Here is a 15,850-nt window from a genome sequence, read left to right as displayed (position 1 = left end):
CTGGGGGAGGATTTCCATCTCTGGCTAGACTCGTAGCGACAGGACACGCCAGTGCAAAGTTGTGCAGTGCCGGCAAAGCCTAAGGCGCTACCACCAAGAGCTCCTCGGGCAGCCGCAGCTTATACCCGGAACAAAGTTTCCTGGCAGGCCTCATTCGCTGGGAGAAACCAGCGTGCAGCTCACTGTCCCGTGGCCGCTCGGGCCTTCCACGGGAGCGACAGACCCGGGCAACTGCGAAACACACCAACGCACAACCGTTACCGCCCTAGCAGCGGCTTCCCGGGCGGGGCCTCCCACTGAGCTGGACAAGGAAATGGCGGGCGCTGCGGCGGGCGGGGTCTGAGGGAATTGCTAGGCTCCGCGGCGGGGGCGGGGTGTTTCAGACTCACCAGCTTGCGCTGGCAGCCCCGCGTCGGGGCGGGACCGGAAGGGGCGGGGTCTTCGAAGAGGCTGCGGCTAGTTGGGCTGTTTCCGCCCGAACCGTTCCGGGGTCGGGCGCGAGGAAGGGGGTGCAGGCTGCTGGGGCTCGCGCGGTCGGGCTGGAGCCGACACCATGTCACGCGGCTCGATCGAGATCCCCCTCCGGGACACTGACGAGGTGAGAGGGGGCGGCGGCGGCCTCGGCCGGTTCCTCCCTCCCCTTTCTGTGGGCTTGGCCCCTGGCGGGGGCGCCAGCTACGCTCCCGGGGTGTATAGCTTGGGCCTTCCCAGCGCCGTGCAGCGCGCCCATAAGCAGCCTGGGGAGCGTGTGAAGTGTCTGCCTGTCTGGTACTTCCAGGCCCGCCCCCAGCCGTGCAGAAACAGGGGCCTCATGCGCCGTCCTCGCCCCGCTGCGCCCGCCCGCCGCTCTCTCCCTGGGGTGGCTGCGGAACTGCGTGGCCGCTTTTCGCAGGGAGGAGCAGCACCCCGGGGCCATGCTGTGGTGGGAGTTTTCATACATGCACTAAAGGGGTGGAGTGATGGCCTGGTTCTCCAGCATAAGTTTCAATAATAAAAACGCAATAGTCTTACAGTGACGCTGAAGTGCTCAAGTGTGTTGTGAACTCTTATTGGGGAAGTACGTGGGAAACTGCGGACGCTCCTTATTCAGTTTGAAGTTGATTTATATCAATTTGGGTTACAGTGGTGCCTTGCCAATGTAAACTAACCTAGTAATAGCGATAAATCTAAGAGAGGCACACAGGTCTTTACAATAGTATTAAATCTATTTTTAAATCGTATTGGTTCAAAACTTGTATGAAGAAATCCCTAAATGGATGAAGCACTTATATTCTGTCACTAGGTACTTCTTACACATGCTTGTTTTAAAAATAGTAATAGAAATGTAGCATGTTAGTCTGGTGTAGCTGAAGCAAAATGCAGGACTATGTAGCACTTTAAAGACTAACAAGATGGTTTATTAGATGATGAGCTTTCGTGGGCCAGACCCACTTCCTCAGATCAAATAGTGGAAGAAAAGAGTCACAGCCATATATACCAAAGGATACAATTTAAAAAATGAACACACATGAAAAGGACAAATCACATTTCAGAACAGAAGGGGATGGGGGGGGGGGGACAAAGGAAGGTAAGTATCTGTGAGTTAATGATATTAGAGGTGGGGAAAGGTAGATGTCTGTGAGCTAATGGTATTAGAGGTGATAATTGGGGAAGCTATCTTTTGTAATAGGTAAGGTAGTTGGGGTCTTTGTTCAATCCCCCCCCAGAGAGTGTCGAATTTTAGCATGAATGACAGTTCAGAGGATTCCCTTTCAAGTGCAGATGTAAAAGGTCTTTGTAGCAGAATGCAGGTAGTTAAGTTGTTGAGACAGTGTCCTTTCTGGTTGAAATAGCAAGAAATTGTTTTTTCTTTGTGATCCTGCCTGATATCTGTTTTGTGGGCATTAATCCTTTGTCCAATGTACATAGCAGACGGACACTTTTGGCACATGATAGCATAAATTATATTTCTGGATGCGCAGGAATATGTGTTCTTGATCTTATAACTCACTTGGTTAGGCCCAATAATGGTATCAGCAGAATGAATATGTGGACAAAGCTGGCAACGGGGTTTGTTGCAAGGGAAGGTACCAGGGTTGGTATTAATGTCGTATGTCCTGTGGTTGTTGGTAAGAATCATCTTGAGGTTAGGTGGTTGTCTATAGGAGACTATGGGTCTGTTTCCCAGAGCCTCTTGGAGTATGGTATCCTGTTCCAGTATAGGCTGTAGGTATGTATTGGACAGGTTTAAGTTGGGGGTTGTAGGTGATGACAAGTGGTGTTCTATTGTTGGTTTTCTTGGATCTGTCTTGAAGTAGATGGTTTCTAGGTATTCGTCTGGCTCTTTCAATTTGCTTTTTTATTTCTCTGGGTGGGTAGTTGAGATTTATAAATGCTTGGTAGAGATCCTGAAGCTTCTGCTCTCTGTCAGTGGGATTAGAGCAGATGCGGTTGTATCGAAGGGCTTGGCTATAGACGATGGATCGTAAGGTGTGTTCTGGATGGAAGCTGAGTCAGTGGGTAAGCATGTGGTGCTGCCCCTTTGAAACGCTGCTGCGGCATTTCAAAGCAGCAGTGCTATGTGGAGCCTGGGGTCAGCTGGAGAAACCCTAGCTGACTCCAGTCTCCCTGCAGCATTTCCGTGGAACCCAGCTGACCCTGGGCTCTGCCCGGCATGTACATGGAACCCAGGATCAGCTGGGGACTCCAGCACGGTATTTCATAGAGCGCAGGTCAGGGACTCCCCGGCTGACCCCAGGCTCTGTGTGGTATTTCAAAACGGCAACAAAGCGTGGAGCCCTGAGTCATTGGGGGACTCTGAGTCCCCTGCTAACCCCGAGCTCCATGAGGGCGCTTCCACTTTGAAATGCATAAGAGCCCCCGCTGGGGACTCTTGTACATTTCAAAACTGGCATGTGAAGTGCAGCCTGGGTTCCACATTCCTCAAAGTACATTTCAAAGGAGGAATGCGGAAGTACCTATCTACTAGTCAATGGGAATTCCATCAACTACTCAACTAGTAAATTACTTGTTAGTTAACGTCCTTAGTGACTGCTAGTTCTTCTGTTATGTGAATGAGTAAATAACTTTTCCTTACTTTTTCCACACCAGTCATAATTTTATAGTCTCCTCCTTTCTAAGCTGAAAAGTCCCAGTCTTTTTAATCTCTCTTCATGACTTATCTTACTGTAACTATAAAAAAAGTTTTTCCTGCAGGACGATAGAGTGATGTCATCACGTCATTCTGCATCCTTCCCTCCCTTTGCCACCCAGCCTCTTCCTTCTCTCCTCCCTGCTGCTAACCCCATAATGGGGTCAGCAACCTATGGCTCTCTAGCCTAAATATGGCTCTTGGACTCCTCAACAACAGCACTCAGCTTCCTTGCACCTTGAAGATAAGATGCTGGGCTTGTGGGGGAAGGATGGGGCAGGACTGCATGGTGAGTGGGTGGGTGTCGGTGAGGCCCATTGGGTGAGGGGCAGGACTGGAGTGCTTCCTAGCCCCCTGAGCTGCTGCACAGAAGCTGGCTGCCTACCATTTTAAAAAACAGCTGATCAGGGCACCTACAGCGGGACCTGTGGTGGGGGGACTGGGACTTGGTACATTCTGGATCCCTGAGCTGCCACACAGTGGCTGGCTGAAGCTCCAGCAATCACTATGTGGTGGGCATCTGCTGGTATTTTTAAAACAGCTGCTCCGTTGCACCAGCGGCAGGACCTGTGCAGTGGGGGGGGAGGGGTTGGAAGGGAGGGAAAGTACCTGGCGGAGGGGGAAAGGGAGAAGGAGCCCTGGCTGGGAGGATGGGGGAGGGAGAAGAGGCCTTGGCTTGGGGGAGGAAGTGGGGAGGAGGCAGGAACCATGGCTGGTAGTGGGGTGAGAGGCCCTGGCTGGCAGATGGAAGAGGGAGAAGGGCCTTGGTTGGCGCAGCTGTTGCCTGGCCCTGCCCAGTGGCCGGAGGGAGAATTGGGGTTGCCTGTCCCCCACGATGGGGATTGGCGAGGGCAGGGGGCTCAGCACCCCTAGTTATCTTTAAAATCAAGTTTGGTTGTGTCTCAAAAAATGTTGCTATAGTTCAAACAGACGTTATGGGCTTGATACAGTAATTAATGGTAGGGTACTCTGTCTGTGTCTAAGCAGGAAGTCAGACTAGATGATCGTAGTACCAACTAGATGATCGTAGTACCTACTGGGTCCAGCACCCTCAGGACATGAGCAGTCCCAAACCAGGAAGTTTGCTGGACCAGGGGAGGTCAATGCTCCCTTGTTGGCTGCCCTGCTCCTGGGCTCCCAAGGCTGGGGCTCCCGTTCGCTGCTACCAGAGTTCCCCAGACTTCCCGCTCAGATGCTGCTGGCCCCACTGCTGCTGGGGGTTCCCTGGCTAGGGCCGCCCAGCCACCCCAGCTCTACTGCTACTAGGGATTCCCCTGGCTCCCTAGCCAGGATTCCTCAGCCTGATAACACAGAGGAGTTCCCTGGTCAGAGCTGCCTATCTGCAATGGACCCCACTGCTGGGGCCAGTCCAACTGGATTCCCTGGCCTGGGGCTGCCTGGCTGCCACCTGGTCCTGCTGTTGCTGGGGATTCCCCAGCCAGGGGCTCCTTGTTTGCTGGCTTACACCAGGGGTTCCCTGGCTGGGGGGGGTGGCTCCCCATTCACCGCCTGGTCCTGCTGATACCTGGGGTTCTCCAGCTGGGGCAGAGCTTCTCGGTCCCGCCTGACCCTGCTTGTGGGGCTCTCAGAGTCCTGGATTTGGGAGGCTCAATCTGTAGATCCTTTTAGCTTTAAAATCAGAGTATCTATGGTTACAAACCATTTATCTCAGTTAGTAATGGTGCTGAATAATGCTGGGGACAGCATGGTTAATTGGATAAAGCCTGGACTGGGAATTAAAAGACAAAAGTGGTATCTCCAGCTCTTTAACTGACTCAAATTGTGACCGTGGGCACATGTAATCTCTGTGTTAACTGTTAAGGGGAAATCTATTTGTCAGTGAAAAGTGCTATTTAATTGTTCTTTTGTATCCCTGAATTATTGTCATGTCTTCTATGGCATCATCTCATTACTTACATTTAGTGATACTGTAATATCCACTGGATTTTGATTTGGATAGTTTCTGAAATTTAATGTCTGTGTAGAGTAGGGATATTAAGAAATTATTAACCATGTGACTGATACATTTTCTGTTGGTTATATCTGGTAGGGAGAACCTCAGGCCTGGGGCAGGATGTCTCTCTTGGCATTCCTGGATCTGGCCCTTGAGGCTTACGGTCCCCTCTCCCAGCTTTGGGGAGCCCACGCTGCTGATCCTGCCCCACAGCTGGGCTGGAACACACAAAAACTACTAGCCTGGGCACCCCCTAGTCTGGCTAACATCTTATCCACTGGACCGACCTTACTATCTTCTGGATCATAACCTCTTTGAGAGAGACTCATTTTATATCTTTTACATTGCTGAGCACATCACTGTTTGTGTAAAGGATAGGACAGATTCCTTTCTCCCTTTGCCAACAGACTGCAAAAATGTTGATTATATTCTGTGTTCTGAAATAGGTCCAGATCTGTTGACCTCAGTGGCCATTTGTGCTTTGAGAGCAGTATTTGCTCCCCCCCCCCCCCCAAAAAAAATATTTTTTTAACTTGCTATGTTGTTGGGCGGGGGCGCTCTTCAATTGGAAAATCCAGACCTTGCAGGTTGTCTAATTTAACTTCTGGCATGCTGGAGAAAATGCAAATTAGGTTTTCTGTAGAGTTTATTATAAATACTGTAAATATGGACTTCAAATTAAACTTTGAAAAGGTAAATAACATGAGTTAATACTTAACATGAATATTATTCTTGTTTTTAGGTCATTGAGCTTGACTTCGATCAGTTACCGGAGGGGGATGAAGTTATAAGTATCCTGAAACAGGAACATACTCAGCTGCACATATGGATTGCCTTAGCAGTCAGTATTTATGCAAATATTTATGCTAGCAGTAGTCACATAACTACACTGTGAAGTTTATGCTGTTTGTAAGGGAGGGCTGAACATTTCCCAATGGAGTGCTGTGATAAAAAAAGTGTGAATGAAGAAAAGAATCTCATAAGACTATGAATGTGGGGAAAAAATCAGCAACATGGAATTTTAGGATTAAATAATCTGAACACTGCTTGTAAAGTATGCTTTGGCTAAATTTCCTAAAGTGTTTTTTAAAACCTGTTTCATAGTTTTGGAACACATTGTAAGATGGCATATCACAATTGGTAATCCAGTTTAGATAGAAAAAAAGTATTGCTTCTCAATATTGTTTTCACTTCCTTCTCATTAATAAAATTAACCTGCCCAGCACTTTATGTGCTATTTCAATTTTGAATGTGTAAGACTCTTGTCTTGGTATGTTGAATTTAGCAACATAAGTATAGTTAACATTTGGTGTCCTGGACATTTTTGTGTAAACGAATGTTCCATTTGAATTAACTGATTACATGCTGTAACTGGCATAATTTTTTTTGAGGGGGATGAATGCATTATTGTGAGCAGCAGAGCACCTGGTCTAACAGCCACTCTACTTGTGTATATAATTAATCCGCAGAAAGATTGAATATTTTTTCTTATGTTTCAATATAGCTCTTTTTGTACGGTTACTATGTTCTTCCTAATAGATGCCTGTTTCCATTAGACAGAGAATATTGAATTATATTGTAATGATTACAGTCTGATTGGTAAGCTGCTTGCTTCTGTACCAGAAAGTTGTAGGGTTGAAGTCCTATATGAGGAGGCTCAATCACTTCTGACTACTGTATACTACTACAGTAAAACTCCGATGGTCCAGCATCTGATGGTCCGGCACTCCTGATGGTCCAGCACCATCAGGAACCCGAAAGTGCTCCGGGCAGCCAGATCATTGGAGCTGCTCTGCCCCCAGCTTCCCGGATTCAGCCGCTGCTAAAACAGACCAGCGGCTGAATCCAGGAAGCTGGGTGCAGAGTAGCTGGAGTGCTGCCGGGTAGGTACCATAGCGCTGCCCCTCGGGGCTGTGGGACCAACCTGGCAGCACCCCAGCTGTTCCCGATTCAGCCGCTGCTGAAACTGACCAGCAGCTGACTCCAGGAAGCCCAGGGCAGAACAGCTCTGTCTTGGGCTTCCTGGAGTCAGCCGCTGATCAGTTTCAGCAGCGGCTGACTTGGGGACACCTGGGGCAGAGCAACTGGGGTGCTGCTGGGTTGGTCCAGTAGCGCCGAGGAGCGGCGCTGCCGGACCAACCTGGCAGCACCCCACTGCTCTGCCCCAGGCGTCCCCAAGAGCAGCTGGGGTGTTGGCGGGTTGGTCTCACCGCACCAAGGGTCGGCGCTACCGGACGAACCCGGCAGCACTCCAGCTGCAGGCGTCCCTGATTCAGCCGCTGCTGAAACTGACCAGCAGCGACTGAATCAGGGACGCCTGGGGCAGAGCCGGGCTATCGGAAGGGGGGGCTATGAGGGGTCTGGGGCCAGACCCCTCATAGCCCCCCCTTCTGATAGTCTGGCATATCTGATAATCCGGCACCCCCTGGGTCCTAAAGGTGCCGGATTATCAGAAGTTTACTGTAGTAGGTTTTGCGCTCTCAGAATTGTTGCCTTGCAGGCAGACTTCAAAATTACTTTTTGTTGTTTTTTTTTTTCCTTTTGCTTAGTCTCTGGTTGTTCAGTTGGGTCCCAGAGCGCTTTTTGGACTGGAGTAGCAGTTCACTTGTGTGCTATCCAACAATTCATTGTTTAATAATTTCAGGGGCAGGGGGAAATGAATGAATTATTGTGAGCAGCAGAGCACCTGCTCTATCACCCACTCTACTTGTGTATGTAATTAATCAGCGGAAAGATTGAATATTTTTTCTTACTACAAAAGGAGAGTTATATTTAAACGTGTTACATTATTATGTAAGGGTGCGTCTACACAGCACAATTATTTTGAAGTAACTTACGTTATTTCAAAATAACAGTGTGAGTGTCTACACAACAGTTCTGTTCTTTTGGAATAATGGACAGCTTATTCCGACTTCTGAAACCTCATTTTACGAGGAATAATGCCTCTTCCAAAATTGCTGTTTAGAAATAGTTGTAGTATGGTTGCTCCACTGCTGCTATTTCGAAATAGCTCCTCCCCAGGGCCATTCTAAAGAAATAGCCAATTAGCCCGCTATAAGTCGGGATTTTCAGGTCTCTCCTCCACGTTGGTCTTCTCTCCTTAGCCTCCAGTCTCTCTCTCTCTCTCTCTCTCTCTCTCTCTGTCTCTCTCTCTTTCTCTCTCTCGCTGTTCTCCACCTCCTCTGTTCTCCTCTCTGTCTCCTCCGCGTCCTCTGTGTTGGCTCTGCTTTCCTCCTTTTGAATCTGGCGCCCTTTCCTGACATCAGAGATGCATGCTTGTCCAGGCCCCGCCCTCTGGCTGTTCCCTCTGGGCGGCACTCAGCCGGGCCGCCACACAGGAGCAAGCGGCACAAGCAGCCATTTGGGTTCCGCACTCCCCATGCAGCAGGAGTGCTGCATGAGAAGCGTGGGGCCCAAACGGCCGTTTGCGCTTCTTGCTCCCACGCGGCAGCCCGGCTGAGCAGCACAGAAGTCAGCCGAGCGCCACGTCAGGAGGCAACAGCGCTGTCCAGAAGGAACAGCCAGCGTTACAGAGCCATAGACATTGGGCTACTATATATATGATTACTGCCTACTGCTTCCTGGGGAGGAGCTAAATCGAGGTAGTGTCACCACATTAGGGGAGCCTGCCTCGGACTAATTTCGAGGCCTTCCTGTAGTATAGACGTGCTATTTCAAAAGAAGCTATTTCAGAGTATTTCTTTTGGAATAGTTTATTCTGAAATAAACATGCAGTGTAGATGTACTCTAAGTGAATATCTGTGGTTTAACTGGAAAAATATCACACAGAAATAGCTATGAAGATATTTAAAATCTTGTTTGCTTTTATAGTTGGAATATTACAAACAAGGCAAAACAGAAGATTTTGTGAAACTGTTGGAAGCAGCACGAATAGATGGTAACTTGGATTATAGAGACCATGAAAAAGATCAGATGACATGCTTGGATACTCTGGCAGCATACTATGTACAGCAGGCACGAAAGGAAAAAAATAAAGACAACAAGAAGGAACTCATAACACAAGCTACCTTACTGTACACTATGGCTGACAAAATTATCATGTATGATCAGGTAAAAAAAGATACAAATAATTATAGATATAAACTGTGTCATTAAATATACTTTGTAGCACACATACTCCAACTGTGGATTCAAAGTACATGTCTTTAAAAGGAAGCAAATATCTAATTCTTGTATCCTAAAGGGAAGGTAGCTACTGATGAGCAGGCGCTCACTCTTAATAGTGTGTTATGCTACTGATTTCACAAATATTTGGATTAAATTGGCATTTACATAGCATTGCCAGAGACTAAGTGATCCTAGCTCAAGCTTTTTGATTCAACTATACCTGTGTATTTTTTTTTGTTGGTTCCTTCTTTTTTATTAAACATTTTGCCTAATGTATTTTTCTACCTTGATGGTACGTAACTTGTAGAAGTGAATTGTGGGAACCTACAGTCATGTCATATTGATATTGGCATAAGTGTTGATGTAGGAGAATCAAATTCAACACACACAAAAATAAGGCTTAAAGTAGTATATTAGTACTTTTCCCTTTTGGTTAATTTTTCATCTTTACTAAATTACATTTTTTATGAAAAGACCCAATTACAAAATCCTAATATTGGTTTAGAAATACAAAGCAGTATCATAGAAATCTGTTTCTCATTTAGAATCACTTGTTGGGAAGAGCCTGCTTCTGTCTGTTGGAGGGAGATAAAATGGATCAGGCTGACGCACAGTTTCATTTTGTGCTCAACCAGTCTCCAAATAATATTCCAGCCCTTCTTGGTAAGAATTTTGTGAATCTCTCTGCAAAAACCCAGTCTTTTCCATTCAATTTAGGATTTGTAGAAGATGCCTGTTCATACTGTCCCAGTTGTCATAAGTAGAGACATACATGGACCTTTCAATAAAGAAAGGAAATCTGTCTTGGGTACTATACATTTACGATTGAGATGGATTTAGAAAGTGCCTACAGAAAAGCAAGCTGTGAAGGTTGGGGGCACAGGCATTATCAGCAGGCCTATGCTAGAGGGATATTAAATTGCAGATAAACAGCTAATCAAGTAGTCAATGGAATTTTCATCAACTACTTGATTAGTTGATACGGGGAGGGGAGGAGACTGAAGTGCTGTTGTGGCTTTGCCTTTTAAATGTATTAAGAGCTACTAGGCTCTTGACATATTTGAAAGGCAGAGGCATACCAGGGGACCATGTGCAAGCTGGGAATCAGCTCATTCTTGGCTCACACCCAGTTCCCCCTGCTGCATGTTTGCTTTTTAAATGTATCAAGAGCCGCCCAGGATATTAAGAAGTTGCAGTGAGGGTTGGGACCGGGAACGAGCTGGAAATCAGCTGTCCCAGCTTACTCTTGATCCCCCCCCCCTCCTGCTGCACATCTGCTTTTTAAATGTATTAAGAGCCTGGTGGCTCTTAATGGGTTTAAAAGGCAGAGGAGTTGCAGCGGGGTTAGCTCCTAGCTCGTGCCGGATTCCCTGCTGCCTCTGCCTTCCCTGCCTCCCAGAGATGGTACTGGGGAAAACAAAGCCCCCCAGTACCAGCTCTTGCCTGCTTATCGAGTAGTCGACCGTTGCTTACATCCTTAGTATGCTAATGCCTGTGTGGTTATGTCCATGTGAAAGGCAGCCATTTCTCAGGATTACCACCATCCCCACCCCACCCGTGTAGTATGGCTTGATTCTGTAGGTTCGCTGCCTTTTCTTCAACCTTTGTCTGGCTCTTATAAGAAGTTGCACCAAGGTCAAAATTCTTTAAACTGAGATTTGTCATGTTAATGTCTCTTGCAGTGTATCAGTTAGTTTTTATCCTCTGAAGTCAAGTCCTTGTTCCTTTTGATTTGAGATTCCCACAGCCCTCCTCCTGGGCTTGTGCATAAGTGTTCTCATAGGTTACCCTGTTGAAGGTCAGGAGTCTCACAGTCCTTCTAGGACCGTGGTCACCAAGAGGTTGATTGCGATCGACTGGTTGATTCCTGTCCGCTCTGCCCCCATTTCCCTCCTACCCACTACCTACCTCAAGTGAAAATGGAGGTAGTGTCGGCTTCCCAGGATGGACAGAAGTCCCGCAGCTTAGCACCACTTCTAGCGATTCCGGAAGTGCACTAGTTGCTCTGCCGGGTGTACTGCGGGAGGGAGCATTGGCTCCCTGCACTGCACAGGAGGGGTGAGTTAGCCCCGGGAGAGGTGCACACAGGGCTCGGCCCAGGAGCAGGCAGGCATGGGGCTTCCCTGCGCGGAGGGGGAGTGTCAGCCCGGGGCAGACGCGTGCGTGGGGTTTCCCTGCGCTGGGGGGGGGTTGGCCCCGAGGCAGGCGTGCGCAGGGCTTCCCTGCACCCGGGGGAGCCTGCCCCAGGGCAGGTGCACGTGGGGGCTTCCCTGTGCCCGGGAGGGGAGGGGGTTGGTCCTGGCGCAGGCGTGCATGCAGGGCTTCCCTGTGCCGCGGAAGGGTGATGGAGTTGGTCCCGGCGCAGGCACGCGCAGGGTTTTCCTGCGCCAAAGGGGGGGGGTAGGGAGTTAGGCCTGGAGGAGGCACATGCTGGCTTCCCTCGGGGGGGGGGGGGGCGGAATCCTGGGAGGAGGCAGATGCAGGGGATTCTCTGCCTCCACTGGCACCCCGCTCCCCAGCCACAGAACTCTGTCCCCACTCCCCTGTCCCCACTCCCCTGTTCCCAACTACAGAACTCTTTCCCTATTTCCGTCCCCACTGGCACCCTGTCCTCAGCTGCAGACCTGTCCCCACTGGCTGGCACTCTGTCCCCTGCTGTAGAACCCTGTCCTCTGCCCTCCCAGCACCCTGTTCCCTCTCCCCTGCCCCCAGCCGCAGAACTCTGTCCCCACAAAATGTATAATTATAAATGCTTCATTTTAGATTTAAATAGCATGAATAAAAACCAGACCATTTATTTCATAACTATTAACACGCGATTTTAATTTTATATATCACATAATTTAAAAATAAACTTTATCAGAATGTGTAAGTAAGAGCTGGGGATAGCAAGTGATGGGCAGGAGGAGAACAGAGAGAGCAGGGCTTCAATGAAGGAGTGGGGCAGTAGATCTTTGCCTGTCCTGAGATTTAAAAAGTGATCTTGGGTGTAAAAAGGTTGGAGACCACTGTTCTAGGGTCTGTGCTGATAACTCAGTCTGTGTGTGCCACTCACTTCTGAGCTGGCCACTCACTCTCTCACTTCTGAGCTGGCCTCTTTTAATCCTGTTCTTTGCTTCAGGACCGCAAGAGGTCAGTAGGCTGAAGGGTCAGCCGACAGGTGCACTGTTCTATTTTCACTAGGCTGGTAGGCCCCCCTCCTTCAAGCTGATTGCTCACTTCCTTCCTTTAGCTCTGGAGGTTTCTCTTTTATTCTTTGGGCTGGAACTGATTTAGTCCCATGACCTTTATGTTGTGATCATTTTGCATATTTGGAGAGAAGAGCTGAGTTAGACCCTTTACATGTAAAAGGGGCCAGTTACTTGTGACAAGCCATCTTAATTACCTGTCTTTTGACCTCTTCCTGACATTAATGGTTCTGTGTATTCTTTCTGGGGTCAGAACACTCAGTAGTGAAGAGTGAGTGAGCAGGAACACCCTGGCTACGTCTAGACTGGCATGATTTTCCGCAAATGCTTTTAACGGAAAAGTTTTCCGTTAAAAGCATTTGCGGAAAAGAGTGTCTAGATTTGCACGGACGCTTTTCTGCAAAAGCACTTTTTGCGGAAAAGCGTCCGTGCCAATCTAGACGCGCTTTTGCGCAAAAAGCCCCGATCGCCATTTTCATAATCGGGGCTTTTTTGCAGAAAACAAATCTGAGCTTTTATATTTGCTGTTGCCCTTCATTAATTTTATTTTCTGAGATACTTGACGCTTGTAGGCTCAGCATCAAGATGCACAAAGCAGCTGTAATCAAGTGAATGTTCTTGACAACATGCATGCTTTCACTAATTCCATATATTCTGGCACTAAACACTGAAAATCAGAATAGCAACCTGTAGTAACTTCTGTAACTTGCTTATTGTGACAGGTAAAGCATGCATTTCATTCAACAAGAAAGATTATAGAGGAGCCCTTGCCTACTACAAGAAAGCACTGCGAACCAACCCAGGTTGTCCAGGTAAGGCATAGACTGTCTTTGCTACTGAAATGATATTACTAAGTTATTTAAGCCTAAAATTAATCCTTATAATTCCTGAAGTTAAAAAATGGGCTTTATTATAATTTCTTTTATCCAATCCACAGTCACAAATTAAATTATTCTTATTCTTATCAGACAGATCTTCTTTCTTCTAGATCTCTGATAGCTACTAAGTAAATGACTAGTTTACTGATGTATTGTAGCTATGTTGGTCCCAGGATATTAGAGAGGCATGATGGGTGAGTTGTAATTTTGTTTTGTTGGGCCAATTTCTGTTGGTAGAAGAGACAAACTGTTGAGTTACACAGAACTGCTCTTCAGGCCTAGGAAAGGTACCCACTGTCACAGCTAAATACATTTGTTTAGCATAGGTAGTTAATATTATATTGGGGTATTTAGTGCACCGGATGAGATACCCATACGGTGATAGGTGTGTGTAGGAGCCACGTATCATGAAAAGGTGCAGGGGAGGGAGCTATTGATCATCATAGCAGTGTAGCTATCTGTGCAGGTTTTGCATCTGTTATGATAGGGTCCGGCACGAGCTGGTAAGTCTTTGTCTGTGAGGAGCTTGCTTCTGATACTGAAGTTGATATGTAATTTGAAGGCCAGAAGAGGTGGTGTGGGAAAGATTTCTTTGAGGATGTGTCCCTATTTGAATATGGGTTGTGCTTGTTTAAGGTACTCCATAGGGTTTCCAGGATGAGGTGATAGAACAAAGGATAGGATAGGACAAAGGATGTGCAGTTGGCGGAGGACTTTTTTTTCCTGTATTAAAGCAGGTTCTCTTGGAGTATTTGGATGGCCTATTCCATGATATGATGTACTTGTCTGGTGGAGGATCCTTGTTTGAAGAAAGCACTTTTTAATGTGTTGAAGTGCGTATCCCAGACTTGCCACAGAACATGCTCTGAGGAGGAACTGAGTGCCTGGCTGTAGTTAACAGATTTGGTGTGTTTCAGTTAGTTATTGGATCTGTAAAGATAAATGTAATCCATGGGTTTGTTGTGTATAGTTGTATGTGGGATTCCATTGATAAAGCAAAGTATGGTATCTAGGAAGCTGATGCTGAGATATTGTGTATTTTAGTAATCGTGTAGCCACAACAATTTTTAGCGGTTACATGGTTACTAAAATACTCCTCAGGGGATGGGACCAGCAGCTAGTGCACTCCCCCCTCATGAGGAGCTCCCTGGTACCTCATGCTGCGGCCTCTGTATCTTGGCATTGGAAAAGGTTCAGAAAAGGGCAACACTAATTATTAGGGGGTTTGGAACCAGTCCCATATCAAGAGAGATTAAAAAAATTGGGACTTTGCAGCTTAGCAAAGAGGACACTAAGGGGGAATATGATAGAGATCTATAAAATCATGACAGGTATGGAGAAAGTGAATAAGAAGTTATTTACTTCCCATAACATAAGAACTAGAGGTCACTAATAGGTAGCAGATTTAAAACAAACGAAAGGAAGTATTTCTTCACACAGTGCACATAGCCTGTGGCACTCCTTGCCAGAGGATGTTGTGAAGACCAGGACTTTAACAGGATTCAGAAAAGTACTAGATAAATTCATGGAGATTAGGTCCATCAGTGATGATGAGGTAACTGGCTCTGTGGATATGGGAAAGTCAGTGGATATACCTTGACTTTAGCAAAGCTTTTGATATGGTCTCCCACGATATTCTTGCCAGCTAGTTAAGGGAATATGGATTGGATAAATGGACTGTAAGATGGATAGAAAGGGGGCTAGACTGTCGGGCCCAACAGGTAGTGATCAACGGCTCGATATCAGGTTGGCTGTCAGTTTCTAGCAGAGTACCCCAAAGATCTGTTCTAGGACCAGTTTTGTTCAACATCTTTATTAATGACCTGGATGAGGGGATGGATTGCACCCTCATCAAGTTTGCAGATGACAGTAAGCTAGGGGGAGAAGTAGATTACGCTGGAGGGTAGGGATAGGGTCCAGAGTGACCTGGACAGATTAGAGGATTGGTCCAAAAGAAATCTGATGAGGTTCAGCAAGGACAAGTGTAGAGTCCTGCACTTAGGACTGAAGAATCCCAAGCATTGTTACAGGCTGGGGACCAAATGGCTAAGTAGCAGTTCTGCAGAAAAGTACCTGGGGATTACAGTGGATGAGAAGCTGGATGAGAGTCACCTGTGTGCCCTTGTAGCCAAGAGGGGTAATGGCATATTAGGGTGCATTAGGAGGAGCATTGCCAGCAGATCCAGAGAAGTGATTTTATTTGACTCGGGTGAGGTCACATCTGGAATATCGTGTCCAGTTCTAGGCCCTCCACTATAGAAAGGATGTGGACGCATTGGAGAGAGTCCAGCAGAGGGCGACCAAAATGATTAGGGGGCTGGAGCACATCACCTATAAGGAGAGACTGAGGGATTTGGGTTTGTTTAGTCTGTAGAAGAGTAGAGTGAGGGGGGATTTGATAGCAGCCTTCAACTTCCTGAAGGGAGGTTCCAAAGAGGCTGGAGAAAGGCTGTTCACAGTAGTGATGGATGGTGGAACAAGGAGCAATGGTCTCAAATTACAGTGGTAGAGGTCTAGGTTGAATATTAGAAAAAACTAATTCACTAGGAGGGTGGTGAAGCACTGGAATGGG

General features: G+C 47.3%; 1 protein-coding gene across 1 annotated transcript in view; it reads left to right on the top strand.

The window, feature by feature from the left end:
- Positions 1–440: 440 nt before the first annotated feature.
- The window catches only part of CTR9 (CTR9 component of Paf1/RNA polymerase II complex), a 47,626-nt gene continuing 32,216 nt past the window's right edge, over positions 441–15,850 (top strand). The window contains exons 1-5 of the mRNA XM_006128292.3: positions 441–598; positions 5,827–5,925; positions 8,916–9,155; positions 9,758–9,875; positions 13,123–13,212. Of these exons, the coding sequence (XP_006128354.1) occupies positions 554–598; positions 5,827–5,925; positions 8,916–9,155; positions 9,758–9,875; positions 13,123–13,212 (592 nt within the window). The 5' untranslated portion in view covers positions 441–553. The remainder of the gene's footprint in view (positions 599–5,826; positions 5,926–8,915; positions 9,156–9,757; positions 9,876–13,122; positions 13,213–15,850) is intronic.

The sequence above is a fragment of the Pelodiscus sinensis genome, chromosome 4 (genome assembly GCF_049634645.1).
Source record: "Pelodiscus sinensis isolate JC-2024 chromosome 4, ASM4963464v1, whole genome shotgun sequence".
Taxonomy (NCBI): Eukaryota; Metazoa; Chordata; order Testudines; family Trionychidae; genus Pelodiscus; species Pelodiscus sinensis.
The sequence above is the reverse complement of the archived record's forward strand: the minus strand, read 5'-3'. Positions and strand labels throughout refer to the sequence as shown.